The sequence below is a fragment of the Anoplolepis gracilipes genome, chromosome 17 (assembly GCF_047496725.1).
Source record: "Anoplolepis gracilipes chromosome 17, ASM4749672v1, whole genome shotgun sequence".
Lineage (NCBI taxonomy): Eukaryota > Metazoa > Arthropoda > Insecta > Hymenoptera > Formicidae > Anoplolepis > Anoplolepis gracilipes.
In genome coordinates this window covers 9,332,781-9,347,406 of record NC_132986.1, presented here as the reverse complement: position 1 = coordinate 9,347,406, position 14,626 = coordinate 9,332,781, and the positions used below count along the sequence as shown (strand labels likewise).

Here is a 14,626-nt window from a genome sequence, read left to right as displayed (position 1 = left end):
TCCTTATTTATATCTCGATATATAACAACGTTTTACATACCTGAATGCAATTATATGTGAAAGGGTTGCAAGAATGCCCTCTGCTGCAAGATTCGTCGATATAATCATCACTCGCGCGTATCAATCATCATATATGATGGTTATTTTAGATTTCGCGATACTTTGTTCTTGCGATTTTATATTATTTAAAATATTGTGCGTTTTACAAACACATATTACCGTTTTGAAATTTATTCCATCACTCAGGACAATGAAATTTTCGAAACGTCAAAGCACTTCACGAGCTCAATTTATGAGAGTTGGAGCCATTTTTTCGCGCATGCGTAGTAGCAGGTAGCAGCGCGAACAGCATGGATGTGTTCAGAAATTCTACTGGAAAAGTAACGTTTAATTGACCAATCAAAAGAAAGAAATCTTTTCTGCTTTTACTTTGTCTGATTGGTCAATTCAATGTTACTCTACCTTATAAATATAATTTTCGAACGTAAGTCAATAGCGTAATGACAGTTAAACTGTGGTAATGATCAGCTGACTTTCATTAGCATATACATATATTTTATTGAAATTTTTGATACTATTAGGGCTCTTAATTATATATAGAAAGTTTTACTTATTTAATCTCATAAATAGTAAAAAAAATAAATTATTTTAAAATAATTAAAATTACACAGAGATTCTGATAATTAATTAGAAATATAAAACATTAAATTAATGTACGTAGTAAGAAATGAAAAACATTTATAGAAGTATATAATACATTTTATCGTAATATATATAATTTTAACACATAATTTGTATTTAATGTAGGTATTTTATTTATCTCATTTACATAAGAAAGAAAATATCAAAAATCAAATCAAAATCAATGATTACATAAGCGCTGAAAGTTTTATCCAATCTAAAGCATGTGATAACTGTAGTAATAAGATTGTAACTGAAGGACGAATCTTTCGTTGTCTGGCGTCTGACATCATTGCTCAAACTTGGTTATCAAGTAACACATGTTTTAGCAAGGGAAATTTAGGTTAGATTTCTGAAACATATTTACTTTTTTTTTACTGTAAGTATTTATCCTATTTATAGTATTATTTCGTAATAAAGTGTCCAAAAATGCTAGAAATAATTGTAATTGTGTCAACTTAAAAGTTACTTTGTGAATAAAAAGATAATCGATACCGAAAATGATTTCCGAATAGCACGTGGCCGTAGCACGTTGAGTGTTTGATCTTATGTATTGTAAATTTTTTTCTCTAACGGTTTCTTTTATTTTTCATTTACAGTAAAATGGAGGAATTGTTGAAAAAATTGGCTCTAGAGCTGTACGATGTTCAGGCCCTGAAATTCGGAGACTTTAAAATGAAAACCGGCTTAAAAACGCCGGTATATTTCGACCTGCGAGTGATAATTTCGTATCCGAAACTAATGGTATATATATACATATATATATATATATATAAATAAATTTATATAAGATGTATAATATATGCAATATATTTTAATTTATTTTTTTATTGTAGTCTAAGTTGGCGAAAGCTTTATGGACTCTTCCGGATGATGTTACAAAAGTGTCCCAAATTTGTGGAGTACCATACACAGCATTGCCATTAGCCACCCTCATTTCGATGAATAACGAAATTCCTATGTTAATGAAGAGAAAGGAGACTAAATCATATGGCACAAAGAAGCTGATAGAAGGCGCATTTTCGCCTGGTGATAACTGTGTGATCATTGAGGATGTCATCACGAGTGGTAGCAGTATTCTGGAAACCGTTGATGCCTTGAAGAAGGAACAGTTGAATGTAACAGAGGCATATGTGATAATCGATAGAGAACAGGGTGGCAGAAAAAATCTCGAAAATCATGGAATCAAGGTCAAGAGTTTGTACGTAATCACACAACTTATGCAGTATCTCCTTGAGGCTGGAAAGATCACGCCGGAAGTTGTCAAAGATGTTGATGATTATCTGGCAATGAATCAGGCACCGATCGTTTCCATTCAAGGTAAATTATTTTGGTAGAGATTTATAAAATTATTTTGATATACGGCTTATGCAATTTATTACTAATGTCTATTGTTTCTATTTATAGGTACTGTAGCTGTACCAAATGACAGATTAAAGCTATCATACTATAAACGCTCAAAATTAGTAAAAAATCCATTGGCTTCAAAGCTACTGGAACTAATGGAAGCTAAGCAAACCAATCTCTGTCTGGCAGCTGATCTGAAAAAGACGAGTGCAATTTTAGAATTAGCAAATGTAGTTGGACCTCACATTGCTGTGTTGAAGACTCATGTGGACATTATAGAGGACTTCAATGAGAATTTTATTCTTCAGCTAAAAGACCTAGCGAAAAAACACAAGTTTCTATTGATGGAAGATCGCAAGTTTGGTGATATCGGTAACACGGTATTGTTACAATATAGATATGGCTTATACAAGATCGCCGAATGGGCTGATTTGATCACAATACATCCGGTATCTGGCGCATCCGTTATTGACGCTCTAAAGAAAGGTCTAGAGAACATAACGGAACCTCGTGGCATCTTCCTCGTCGCCGAAATGTCGTCCAAAGGTGCGTTAACTACCGGCGATTACCTGAAAAGCGCTGTGTCAATAGCAGAGGAGGCTTCTGATCTGGTAGTTGGCCTCGTGTGTCAATCCAATCTTTCTACACAATCTGGACTGCTACAATTGACGCCCGGCGTCAAGTTATCCAAGAGTGATGACGGATTAGATCAACAATATAACAGTCCGGAATCGGTTGTCAATGCAGGTGCCGATTTGGCTGTTGTCGGTAGAGGTATCACGGAAGCCCCTGACGATTGTTTAAAGGCTACTTTAGAATATAAAAAACAGCTCTGGAATGCGTATGAGAAACGAATAAACTCATCCGATATGTGATTAATTTTTTCTCGTTATTACTGGATTTTTAATTCTTTAACTGTAATTATTTTTTATTCATTTTGACCTATAGTTACTTCCAGGTATTTTTTATCAATATGAGATAAATATATCGTTTATATATATATATATATATATATATATATATATCTTTTTTTTTATAAAATACTATTTATCTTTATCTTTATTGTATAGATTTTATTCTAAATATGAACATGCCATTTATATAGGAATATATATATGGTCAGATTAATTAGTTTTTTTGTCTTTTTATATGACTTTTGCAATTACATATAAAATTATATATTATTAAATAATATATTTTTATATATATTATGTTATTAAAATTATATGTACAATTATATAAGAAAAAGGAATTATTTTTATTTCACAGAATAATTTATATATATTCATAACTATTCTATAGAAGTGATAAATATTAAGGAAGATGTATTATTTTTCTAAGAAATATATAGTGCATATATGTAAAAATGTATAATTTCATGTCTCATTCTTGAAAAAGAGATCCTGAAAATTTATATTAAGAGAATTGAAAGACGCGATATTATCATCTCTGGCGTCAAATATATTCGTACAATAATACAGAATACAGAATAGAAAAATGTTGTAATTTTGGGTCGTTATTATTTTTTCAAAATGTAAATTTTAAAAAATTCGTGGAAGTAAGTTTTAATTTACGTTGAGAAAATTATAGATCATCCGAGATCGGAGAAACCGCTTGAGACAGCAGCCTGACGTTGGCCGCGCATCATCTGTCTAGCGGCGATTTTCCCGCGCGATAACACGCGTCAGGTGTCAGTCAGCCGCCGCTTCGCGTCGCGGGTGGATCGTCGGGGGGGAAAAAAGTTGGAGGATTGTAGTGACTCTTAAACTTCCGTAAAGTCGTGATATCAATGTCGCGAAAGTGACGGTACTGATAAGCTGGGAATGTTGGCGTGATTATTGTCGATACAGGTAACGATTACTGCTACTTCTTTGTAATGTAATCACGAATCTTTAGTATCGTCGACTTTAGCCTTTAGCCTAAAACTTGCCCAATGACTTGAATTTGCAGCGAAAGGGTCATCGTGAATCGTGATCGAACAGTATGGCGCGATATCTTAAACGTATCTTATTATTTCTTGAGAGAATAAATCTCGTAGTTGAAACAGTTATGTAATAACAAATGCATACATCATTTTACAACTAGAATGAACATTATTATAATAAAGTTTCATAATGTAATTTTGCTGTATTTTTACGATGTCATAATGAATGATATTTTAACGAGACGGTTTTTGAATTTAACGTTTTAGACTTGTTTCCCAAGAACACGTATAATTCTTCGTCACAATAAAGCGAAGCATGACAGAGACGACAACATTGACAGAATTCGAGGAAAATGTGTCCTTCGACGCGGATGATCCAGACTTTGCGCCTTCGCCTCCCATAATACGAAATGTTCTTCGTGATGCACGGCGTTTCGTGAAAAAATTCGACGTTAAAGGTAGGCACATTTTGATGCTTTTAATCGCCAACAGTGCTTTGGCTTATTTATATTTTGGCCCAATCTGCTTAAAATGGTTAGAATTTCCAATGAAAAGAATTATCAATGAAACATTTTGACGTTAAGTTTGTATGGGTAATATATTTATTATTATTGATTATTCTTTCAAAGTATTAATTAAAGCGATCGCACGCCCTCCATGTTCAATATGACAATTTATATTCGCTCTAAATAAAACAGGAAAAATTTAATCTCTCCGTTTTGTATTTCTTTATATCAGAGAATAAAATAATAAAATTTAAAGTATATTTCCAATTAAAACATTAGTATTTATATTGTTAGATTAATTGAAGATAAAAATATACATCTTTCTATATAAACTATAATGTGCGACTACATTATGTTATATTTTTAGACGCCTCTGTTTGAAGGTTAAACTGAAAGTGTCGATGCTTACGAGTCAAAGTGTTTTTCCTTATTTCGTATTGTAATATTATAACGTATATAATATAATCATTAATTTTTCTCTCATCGTGATAATTTTTTATTCATTCCATGCTAACGATTATAAACATTTTTAATAACAATCGTTAAAAAAATTACAAAAGAAATTTATATATATATAGCAATGTTTTTAAATCTATAAACTTGCTCTTAATTTTTCAAATAAAAAAGATTTTCAAATTTTCAAAATTTATTTTTTTTTATATGCAATAATTGAATAATTAAATATTTCTTTAACAAATCAAATTAAAGGTTAGTGATTAATATAATAAATGATATAATGATAGTAATTATAATAAATGTTAATTGTTTTATTTTCTAGTATAAGTTACGTTATTCATCATTACATTTTATTCTAGAAGAAATTACAAAGATTACTTATCTAATCGTTTATAAGATATATAAAATGCTGTTATTGTATTAAGATAAAGAGAAATAGCAAGGAAACTCAACTAAACTATGCAACTCAAGAAATGAAAATCTAATTCTGAAGAATATAAAAGTCTTTGCGATACTAACCATCCATTTTTTGCGGTAAAGTCCCGAAGACAAGAAATGTTTAAATTAATATGCAAAACATATATGTACATACATTTGCACACATACATACATGTATATATATATATGTACATTTATGCGGCCACGCGCCGTTTCGGTCACGCGTGCGATATCACAATTCAACGTTGTGACGCGTGTAAAATTTTAATATCTACGACGCAAAATTCGCGCGCGTTCACACGGATCTTTGACATTTTTGATGAATAAAGAAAAGAACATTCAGCACTTATGCAAATCGTTCGTACTTTAATCCTTCGATTTTCACTTAAATTATGATGAATAAATTGACAATAACTCGACGACAGAAGTTACTAGATTTGCGAAGCTAAATTTTTACTAAAATTTTCTTACAGACGTTCGTTTGGTACTAATTCCGATTACGATTTTATAATGCAAAGTTTCTTTTTTTTTTAAAGGAGTATTTCCAAAGAATAAAAGTAGCATTTCTAAAGAAGCACGAATACATCTTAAAAAAGGAAATTTTTAAATCGTGTTTATGTCTTTTAGAGATTTTAGTATCACTTCCGATAATATATAAGGATATATGAACTTCGATGAGAAAAAAATTAATTATCTATATATACATTGATTATTATTATTATATTTAATTCTTTATCCGATTTTTTATCGCTGTACAATGTAAACAAATTAAAATGATACGAGAGAAAGCTATCTCTGTGAATTAAGTACTTTATATTTGTGAAATTAAAGATTTTTTTAATTTGAAGGAAAAGAAAGAAAGAAGAATTAAATTATTTAATTTTTTAAATATTTTTATATCTAAAAACATCAATCTAAATATAAAAAGAGAGATTATTAGATTATTATTATTCTTAATATTATAATAGAATTAATTAATTCTCTGAAAAATCCACTGTAGGAAGGAAAGAACTCAACAATCAAGCAATTGTAATATTTTTAAACGAAGACTCACATCTCTGAAAGATCGAGAAAATTCAAATAATTTCGTAGAATCAATTTCGGTTATTGATTCCATTCAATCCGTCTATTTTTCGCATATTCTCGCTACTATTAATCCGCGGTATTCTCGCGAGGATGAATCAGCGGTCAGATGAAAACGAGGATCTTCTCGGAAGGATTAGTCGTGAGACACGACGCGGCGTTCCTTATCTTTGTGCGTCTCGTTCCGCACGGCTCTATTATTATATTATACCAACATGCATATACATAACACACAGACACGCGCGCGCGCGAAGGGCACGAAACTCGATCTACAGACAAAATTGGATCCACGGCGGCTATCGCCTTTCTTCCCGGGAACTCGACGTGTGGCGGAGCAGACGCCGGTGGTGCGGTGTTAAATATACGTCTCTCACGTGCACTAATCGTGTAGATAAAGAGTATCTTTTATGATAGAGAGGAAAAGGGAGATTATAACAGACGCTCCCTTCCGAAGGGTATCATTTGGTTTCCTGCAGGTTCATAGCGTTTTGCTCTTATACGTGTATAATATTTTCCAAAATTGAGTTTATCATACAAAAAAGTAGCATGTTATAGTATAATTAACATATTGTATATATTTATAATATACCATATAATTATATATTTTATTTGTAATATTATGTGTTTTTCGCGAGAGAGAAAAACATAATATATTTTAACATTATTATAATTAATTTTTTTATTAAATATATGCGATAATGTATTTTATATTTTATATACTTACTTGATATTTTGATTTTTAGATAATAAAGTGATATGTTAAAATTAATAAATTAATTTTTTGTTTATAATTTAATTGGGTGACGTATAGTAGTTTTCTAACATATCAACTGTATTTTAGTTGCACACAGTCACTCGTTAGATGGCAATCAAAAAGCTTTTCTCTTATGTATGTGAAAATTTTAAAAGAAGAATAATATATTAAAACCTCTTACAAAAAAGTAATCACTAATATATTTTTTAATTTTTTTAATTATCTTATGAAATAAAAAACTTTTACCGATTTCTAATTTCTTAAAAATTAGAAACGTATAGTTTGTCTTTGAAAAAAAATGAGTTTGCATAATAATTTCCTCTGTTTTGATATAATTTTTTAATACTAAAAGAGATCACACAAAGTTAATTTATACCAATTTTTTTTAGTTAGTTCTTTTAATTTGTTTTTTTATAATGTATGTTTTATCTCTTTGCATAATGTATTCTTTTGTTACACTTAATGGTGTCGGCTTTTATCACCGTACTACAATCTCTCGCTAAATTTAATTAATGATTTGATTAATGAAAAAAAAAGAATTGCTGAAAATAAAACATCCCGATAAAAAGCAAAGTTCAAGTTCAAGAGAGATTAAATTACATATACATAGATGTTCTGAGTGGTTTTCGTGATTCTTTCGTGTTACGTTAGTTTGGTAACACACTTGAAATCCACTCTCATGAGGATCTCTGGTCTTTAACATGATGCTCTATCTGTCTAATGAACTCTGCATGTTTTTCCCTCTTTTTTAAATTTGAAATCAAATAAATATAATTAAATATAATTAAATATTCGTAAAAAAAAAAAAAAAAAAAGAGAACAAATGATTTAGAAGAATGTAATTAATTAAATGGATTGCATGTGTCACGCTTTTGAAATTTTTCGCAGAAACAGGAAGTTGACAAGTTTATCGAAGACCCCCTGCGCCTATACACGCGATATCCTCTTTCTATTTCTACTTTGCCATAATAAATCATCCTAATCATTCTATATGCATCTCAGGAATGTTTCAAAATTTGCACGCTTTTTCTGGATTTATTTCTGCGATATTAGTACCTTATGTTCGATATATATAATCGATAAAATTCCGGTTCTCCTCGTTTTACATGTTAAAAACTACTCAGGTTAAAAATTAAGGATTTGGAGATATTAAATTGCATCTTTATATTTTGTTACATGAATAATAATTGATAATTTTATTTTAATCAAGATTCAAAAAGTGAAAATGACACGGCATAATTGGATTCTTTATTTCTATTTTAAATTTTGTTGTTGTAATGCTAAAATTAATGTTTATTTTGAAAGATAAAATATTATTAGCCTGAATCAAAAAAGGCACGTGCGTATCAACAATTCGCATGTTATCGATCATGTGGCTGACGAAAGATCTCGCAAAATGCGGTATATCCCACAGCAATACAAAACAAACTCTTAGCGCGTTCACGCGCTGTAATAATCCAAAGTGCAGCGTCTAGACACGAATCATTTTTTTTTTCGCAACGACGACGACAACCGATACCTTAGCGATCGCAATTTAGAGTTTGACCGCGTTAAAAAAATGTTAGTTCGTCGAAATAAGAATGAATAAACATGTCGTAATTTTGATATGCGTAGATATCTGTCATGTGGTCGACATGGAATGTGCGCAAAAGTTATATCTATGAAAAAAAAGTAAAGGTAAAAAATGTGGCCGTTTTTTTTTTATTGTTTATACCAATATTATGTATTGCACGCGCGTGGCTGGTTATTTACAAACGTAGCGAAATATGAATATTTATTCGAGTCATCGCGGATGCACCTTTGCATCGTTAGCGCGACATTCGACATGGGTCCGGCTTGCTATTATTGCTTGTTGCTTGTATGAAGGATCATCATCGCCTACGCTATACCATGTGACACATTGCGAAGCTTCCATCGAATCGTGTTTGTCGATAATAATTCGATCACGTTTCTGCTGGATGCATGATACACGATGTCAATTGTAATTTTGCATGGCCTCGCGTTATGCAAGCGCCAGGAACGGACGATAATTATGTAATACTTAGCGCGATATTAATATAATATTGCAAAATAATATTATTTTACTCTTCCGTTGTTTCTTTTATCAAAAGAATTTTCATTCTCGAATATAAAAATAAAAATATTATATTTTAACAAAGTTCATACAACTTTTTTTTAATTAAAATGTATTCGACTAATTGAATTCCATTATTATCGAAAGAAGTCGCTTTACGAAATTATTTTCCACGTTATTTTTTATTATAATAACTCGATAAATATATTTATATAGGAAGTTGTATAAGAGAATATCTTCAATGACGATGATGCGTTTCCAGTATATCATATTATTGATTCGAGAAACTCTGCATTAGAGAATATGCGGAGGCGAGCGTGCTTACAGCATGAGACAACAGTATGAATCAAACTTAATATATCTCCCAGGAATCGCTTTGTCCGAGTATGTCAAACTCGTTATCGGTATGATCCACTTAATAAGACGGAGGCGTTAGGTAGGTGCAAGGTCAAGTTCGCACTTCAACATAGTAAATACCACGACGGTCATCGCCGTTACAATATTGTATTCCACCTTATTGATATGCATATAAATATGTACATTATCAACATATGCATATTTCACTAAAAAAATATGAAATTTATAGAGTGATAGAGATAAAAAATATATATAAAAATAACGAAATAGTACTAAAAAACACAAAATATTTTTATTACAGTAATAAAATAAAATAAATTGCGTGGTTAAATCAGGAAAAGATATTTATATAATTAAGAAGAAGACACTTGCAAAAGCTTTAATAATAATTGGATTTAATTTTAATGATATTCTTCTTTCAATTTTGTCTTACGTGATTGAAATAGAGCTGAGCACGCGATTTCGAGATTGTGCAGTGTCAATAATGATCTTTGTCTTGTGGGGGAGATAAGTTTAATAGAAACATTCAGCAACTCACAGGGAGGTTTGATAACCCCGCCGAAATTCCTTTTCATCTCGTTTATTATTATTATGACATTTAAATTCGATATCGGATGTTTATTTTGTATACGCATGTGCGTTGTCGCGGATACGTCGGTGGCATGACATGATATTTATGTAGAAAATTGTGTAATAATTTCATCAGTTTATAGCAGAGATTTAATTTTTAAAGATAATAACAATTTTGCAACTCTGGCGTTGTCTGACGCTCTGATACTGTTAACCGTATATCGATTTCAATAACTGAAATATCATTTTACAGCATTTAAATTAAATAACATCGCTTTTGCTTCACGGTAGTTAAAGTGAAACAAATATGAAAAGAATCTTCAGAGTGTACTTGAGACTTGTTTCGTCCTTAGAAAATGTTAATTGCTTGATAAGAGTTTCGGGTTTTCCAGAAGTAATAATGTTTATATATGTATGTACGTATGTATATGTTTAGAAATAATTTTAAAAAATGTCCATTATATTTAAATTTATATAACATTTATATTATATATTTATTTATACATTTATGTAATATAAATGTATAAATAATTAAATTTGTGTAATTTTATTTACAGTATTTTGATCGTAAATGGAGAAAATAGGATGTATTTTCTTTGATATTTTTAATGGCAACAATCTTCTTCTGGAGAGATGCGATACGTCGTAGAAAATGCTAATTGCTTTCTTTCTCTCTTTCCTTCTTCTTTCTTGCATTTGACATGCATTGCGCATATATCGGACAAAAACGAGTTGTCTGCCGAAACACTCTCTTGGGACGTTTACTAATGTTAATATTAATTAATGTGAACGTATACTTTTACTTCTTGCTCTATTAAATTTTTATTTAACTCTCCAATCAAGTTAAGTTGTTACCTCACGATTTTACTTCGAGACAGAATTGCTTCTACCTCTTTTCCGTTTCTATATACCTTTATTTATACTAATTGTTTGTCTTATTTATTTTGTCTTCATTCCGGGATATTCTTTCAGAGTAATCGTCTCGAGTGGATCGTGAAAAATTTACCTTTGTCTCGTTATGTACGTGACGAGACAAATAATAAAAACTTCTTTTCGAAGTCTATGTAAGGTCCTACGTAAATTCAATTTATGCGGCTTCTGCGTAAATCGTTTCGCAAAGCGACAAGCGTAAGAAATAATTTATCACTAATTCACTATACGTTGCATTTAACATTATTTTTCATTTTGACGTTATTCATTATAATTTTTAATTTTTTTTTTTTTTTTGTGCTTATTGAAAGTATACATATTTAACGAATAATCAAATAGTATTCTCTTTTTTTCGAAAATGACTATAAATAATATATTAAATGTAAGGTAGATTACATTGATTTTTTAAGTACTTGAAATTGTTATCAAGAGATCATTCACTGGAATTCTGTCGGCAGACTTCAAACAATTCTTTCTTAAGACGGCTTATTTTAGCGTAGGCTCTCTTCTATGTAATAGAAATGACACATACGCACGTATACATTCCACGTACACTTGCTTCAGCACATATACATATATGCGCAAGAATAAGCAATTTCCTTAAACGAAGGAAGTGGGCAAGTACCTAACCTTCTCTCCATTAGGGGTCACAACCTGAATGGCGCTTTACGAGCAGTAAAATGCATTCACGTGATTGACACGTGCCGCTTCCCAAGCGGTTCGAGTCTTGCGTCGTAAGCTAATATCAATCTTCGTAAACTTTTGCGAAATTTAATTAGTATTTATAATTCATGCACGTGGATTTTAATTTGTATTTTTAATTTTATGAAAATTATTTTAAAATATCAATGCAATTTTTTTATATGTATGTGTATGTGTGTATAACAGATGCAGGATACAAAATTAAAAAACGCAAAATTCTTTTATGTAATATATGCAGATATATGAACTGTTTTAGTCTGCAAAATTTCGGGAAAGTATGTTTAATATATTTTGTATAGCATATTTATCAAAATTTAAAGAAAGTATGTTGTACATATGTATATTAGTCAAATTTTATCTAAACCTAATATATTTTAAAGAAGAAAAAGTTGAATCATTTAACCGATGAGGAATCTATGAATATATAATGTTGTTTTTATTTTAGTTTATTTTGATTCACTTGCAAAATTTGTCCTGACAAAAAATAAACATTGTACAAAATAGAAAGTCTATTTTTAGTCTCAGTGTTGAATATCGTGCATCTTTTATTAGCTAAGCAATTTACATTCAAAAACATTCTTGATAGAACTGCTGATAACTTAATTTACACGTGCGAAACTGTTCTTCAAAGAATTCGCGCGCATATTGCATAATATCGTATATCGATAGTGCGGTTTATTATCAACCTTCAATAAATTCATAGTTCTCTCTCTCTCTCTCTCTCTCTCTCTCTCTCTCTCTCTCTCTCTCTCTCTCTCTCTCTCTCTCTCTCTCTCTCTCTCTCTCTCTTTTCTCTCGCTTGATTGAGTTTATAATAATATGAATGTTATATATAAAGCAAGTTTTTATTTTTTTGCTTTTTTAATATTTTAATTAAAACAGTTTTTTATATGTACAAAAAATTTGAGGCCACTTATGATTAAGTTTCAAATATCTGGACACTTTAATTGCAAACTTAAATAGTTTGAAAATGAAGTATTAATTAACTTTAAATTAAATTAAATTCTATTAATTTTTTTATTCTATTATTATAAAAAAATAAATATTAATAATTTATAAAATAGTAAATAATAAATATAGTTTATGATCTGTAATTTTTATATTTTCTCCAGTACTCTTATCACATACAAATACTACATTTTCTAAAATATCAAATAGTCCTGAAATTTTTCTGTTTGTTGTCGATGCAAAATCACCTGACCAGTGCAATTTAATTTGCGATACTTCAAAAACCGCGTTAAGAAAATAATAGTGTGTTTATTGGTTTCACCGAATTTATGGCGAAGTTGCACCATATGTTCTCATATGTCGACTTTTTAACACGTTAATAAATTAAACTTATATTTAACTGCTAATCAACACAGTCTTGAGTAGCTAAGAATAGCGTTTGCAGGTACGCCTCAAAATACAAGGTGATTTTCAATTTACTCGAGTGATTATTCTGCTTTGCGCATTTATTTTTCTCTATGAATATACTACAGACACTTTACACGAAGTCCATTATTATTGGAAATTGTTTGAATCGCAAATTTTTTTTTAATCTTTGTTCACAAGTTCAAACGATATATATGTATTTTGTTATCTTGTTCTAAATATTGTTACGTTATATATTGTTATATAAGTTTATAAGTTTATTTAAATCGTAAGTGAATGCATTTATTTTTATTTTTATTCAAGATTTTTTGTTGTTGGACAGAGATATTTATTTATAAAGGATTTAACAAATCTGTGATCAATATGCATTTTTTTTAACGAAAACTTGGGGATTTGTAATCTTTTTTACTCGCACGTCAATTTACTGTGCTTGCAGTATATTTATTTTGAAATTCTTTGGTAAAAAGTTATACTGATAATTACTGACGTAATCGATTCGTGAGAGATTCGTATATCTTTACAGCTGCAGCTGCATGATACGATGACAGTCATCGATCTCGAGATTTATCTGTCTGAAACCATTACATTGGAGCAAAAAAAGTATTTTGTAAGTGGCTTATCTCAGGTGTTTGAACTCGGCTAAAATGTCAGATAATGAGCACATTTAGAAAAGTTTTTTGTTGGAATTCTTGCTGGCACATTCGTGCTCGTCATCGTCGACCTCGAATTTCGCAATGGCACACGCGTGAAACGTGGTTATGAACGCGCTGCAAAATCGTTTATCTGATAAGCAAAAGGTGGTCGCGTTCTTATGGAAGCCAATTTTCTTCCTGCGCTCTTTTACTCGATGATAACTTAATGAGCATTGATAATTTAGAGATATCGAATACGTGACGTTGATGCGAACTGTTCCATGTCACGATTATTGACATTGATAAGAAACATTATTAGGTGACAAGCGAATAAGATTTTGTCACGAAGCTTTGGAGAAACGACAGAAAGTCAATTATTATCTTTAGATGCTTATATATAATATAAATAGTACACGAATGTGATTACAAATATATACGCGCGCGTTTTGTATCGACTACATTGTATATATACAGGATGTCATGTAATTGGTAAAAAAACCTACTGATAGTAGATTCTTGAGATCATTTGAAAATGATTTTTCCTCAGCGAAAATGTTGAGACATCAATAATTTCCGACTTATAAGCGATTGAAAAAAAAGACGATGATCGCAAACTAAACTTTTTGAAGTTAAAAAATTACCAAAGCTACATTTTTCAGTTAATTTCAGATAGAGTTTACTGTAATAGAATTTTAATTTAAGGCTCAATTACACAGATATATAATGATAAAAATTGGAAACTTGCAAAAAATGATGACGTCCCTCGATATTTTTTCACTCAGAAAAAATCGACTCCAA

At 30.3% G+C, this 14,626-nt stretch overlaps 2 protein-coding genes across 3 annotated transcripts in view; both read left to right on the top strand.

Moving 5' to 3' along the window:
- Positions 1-823: 823 nt before the first annotated feature.
- Positions 824-3,024, top strand: R-l (rudimentary-like). 2 transcript variants are annotated; one of them, XM_072909599.1, is made up of 4 exons: positions 824-1,024; positions 1,281-1,425; positions 1,518-2,001; positions 2,089-3,024. In XM_072909599.1, exons 2-4 carry the CDS (start codon positions 1,285-1,287, stop codon positions 2,901-2,903), a joined length of 1,440 nt encoding a protein of 479 aa, XP_072765700.1. In that variant the 5' UTR covers positions 824-1,024; positions 1,281-1,284; the 3' UTR covers positions 2,904-3,024. The 2 variants fall into 2 exon arrangements, with proteins under 2 accessions (XP_072765700.1, XP_072765699.1); XM_072909598.1 differs by having other exon boundaries at positions 825-1,060; positions 2,089-3,023.
- Positions 3,025-3,716: 692 nt separating this feature from the next.
- Positions 3,717-14,626, top strand: part of Pino (protein pinocchio) — a 37,330-nt gene continuing 26,420 nt past the window's right edge. Inside the window, exons 1-2 of the mRNA XM_072909595.1 lie at positions 3,717-3,878; positions 4,220-4,410. Coding sequence (XP_072765696.1) covers positions 4,269-4,410 — 142 coding nt within the window. The 5' untranslated portion in view covers positions 3,717-3,878; positions 4,220-4,268. The remainder of the gene's footprint in view (positions 3,879-4,219; positions 4,411-14,626) is intronic.

What these genes read in the sequence shown, in the direction of transcription:
- R-l (XM_072909599.1), top strand. Translation starts at nt 1,285, where the DNA reads ATGGAGGAATTGTTGAAAAAATTGGCTCTAGAGCTGTACGATGTTCAG. An exon ending in TTTCGTATCCGAAACTAATG is followed by an intron (nt 1,426 to 1,517) that starts GTATATATATAC and finishes TTTTTATTGTAG; the next exon opens with TCTAAGTTGGCGAAAGCTTT. An exon ending in ACCGATCGTTTCCATTCAAG is followed by an intron (nt 2,002 to 2,088) that starts GTAAATTATTTT and finishes TTCTATTTATAG; the next exon opens with GTACTGTAGCTGTACCAAAT.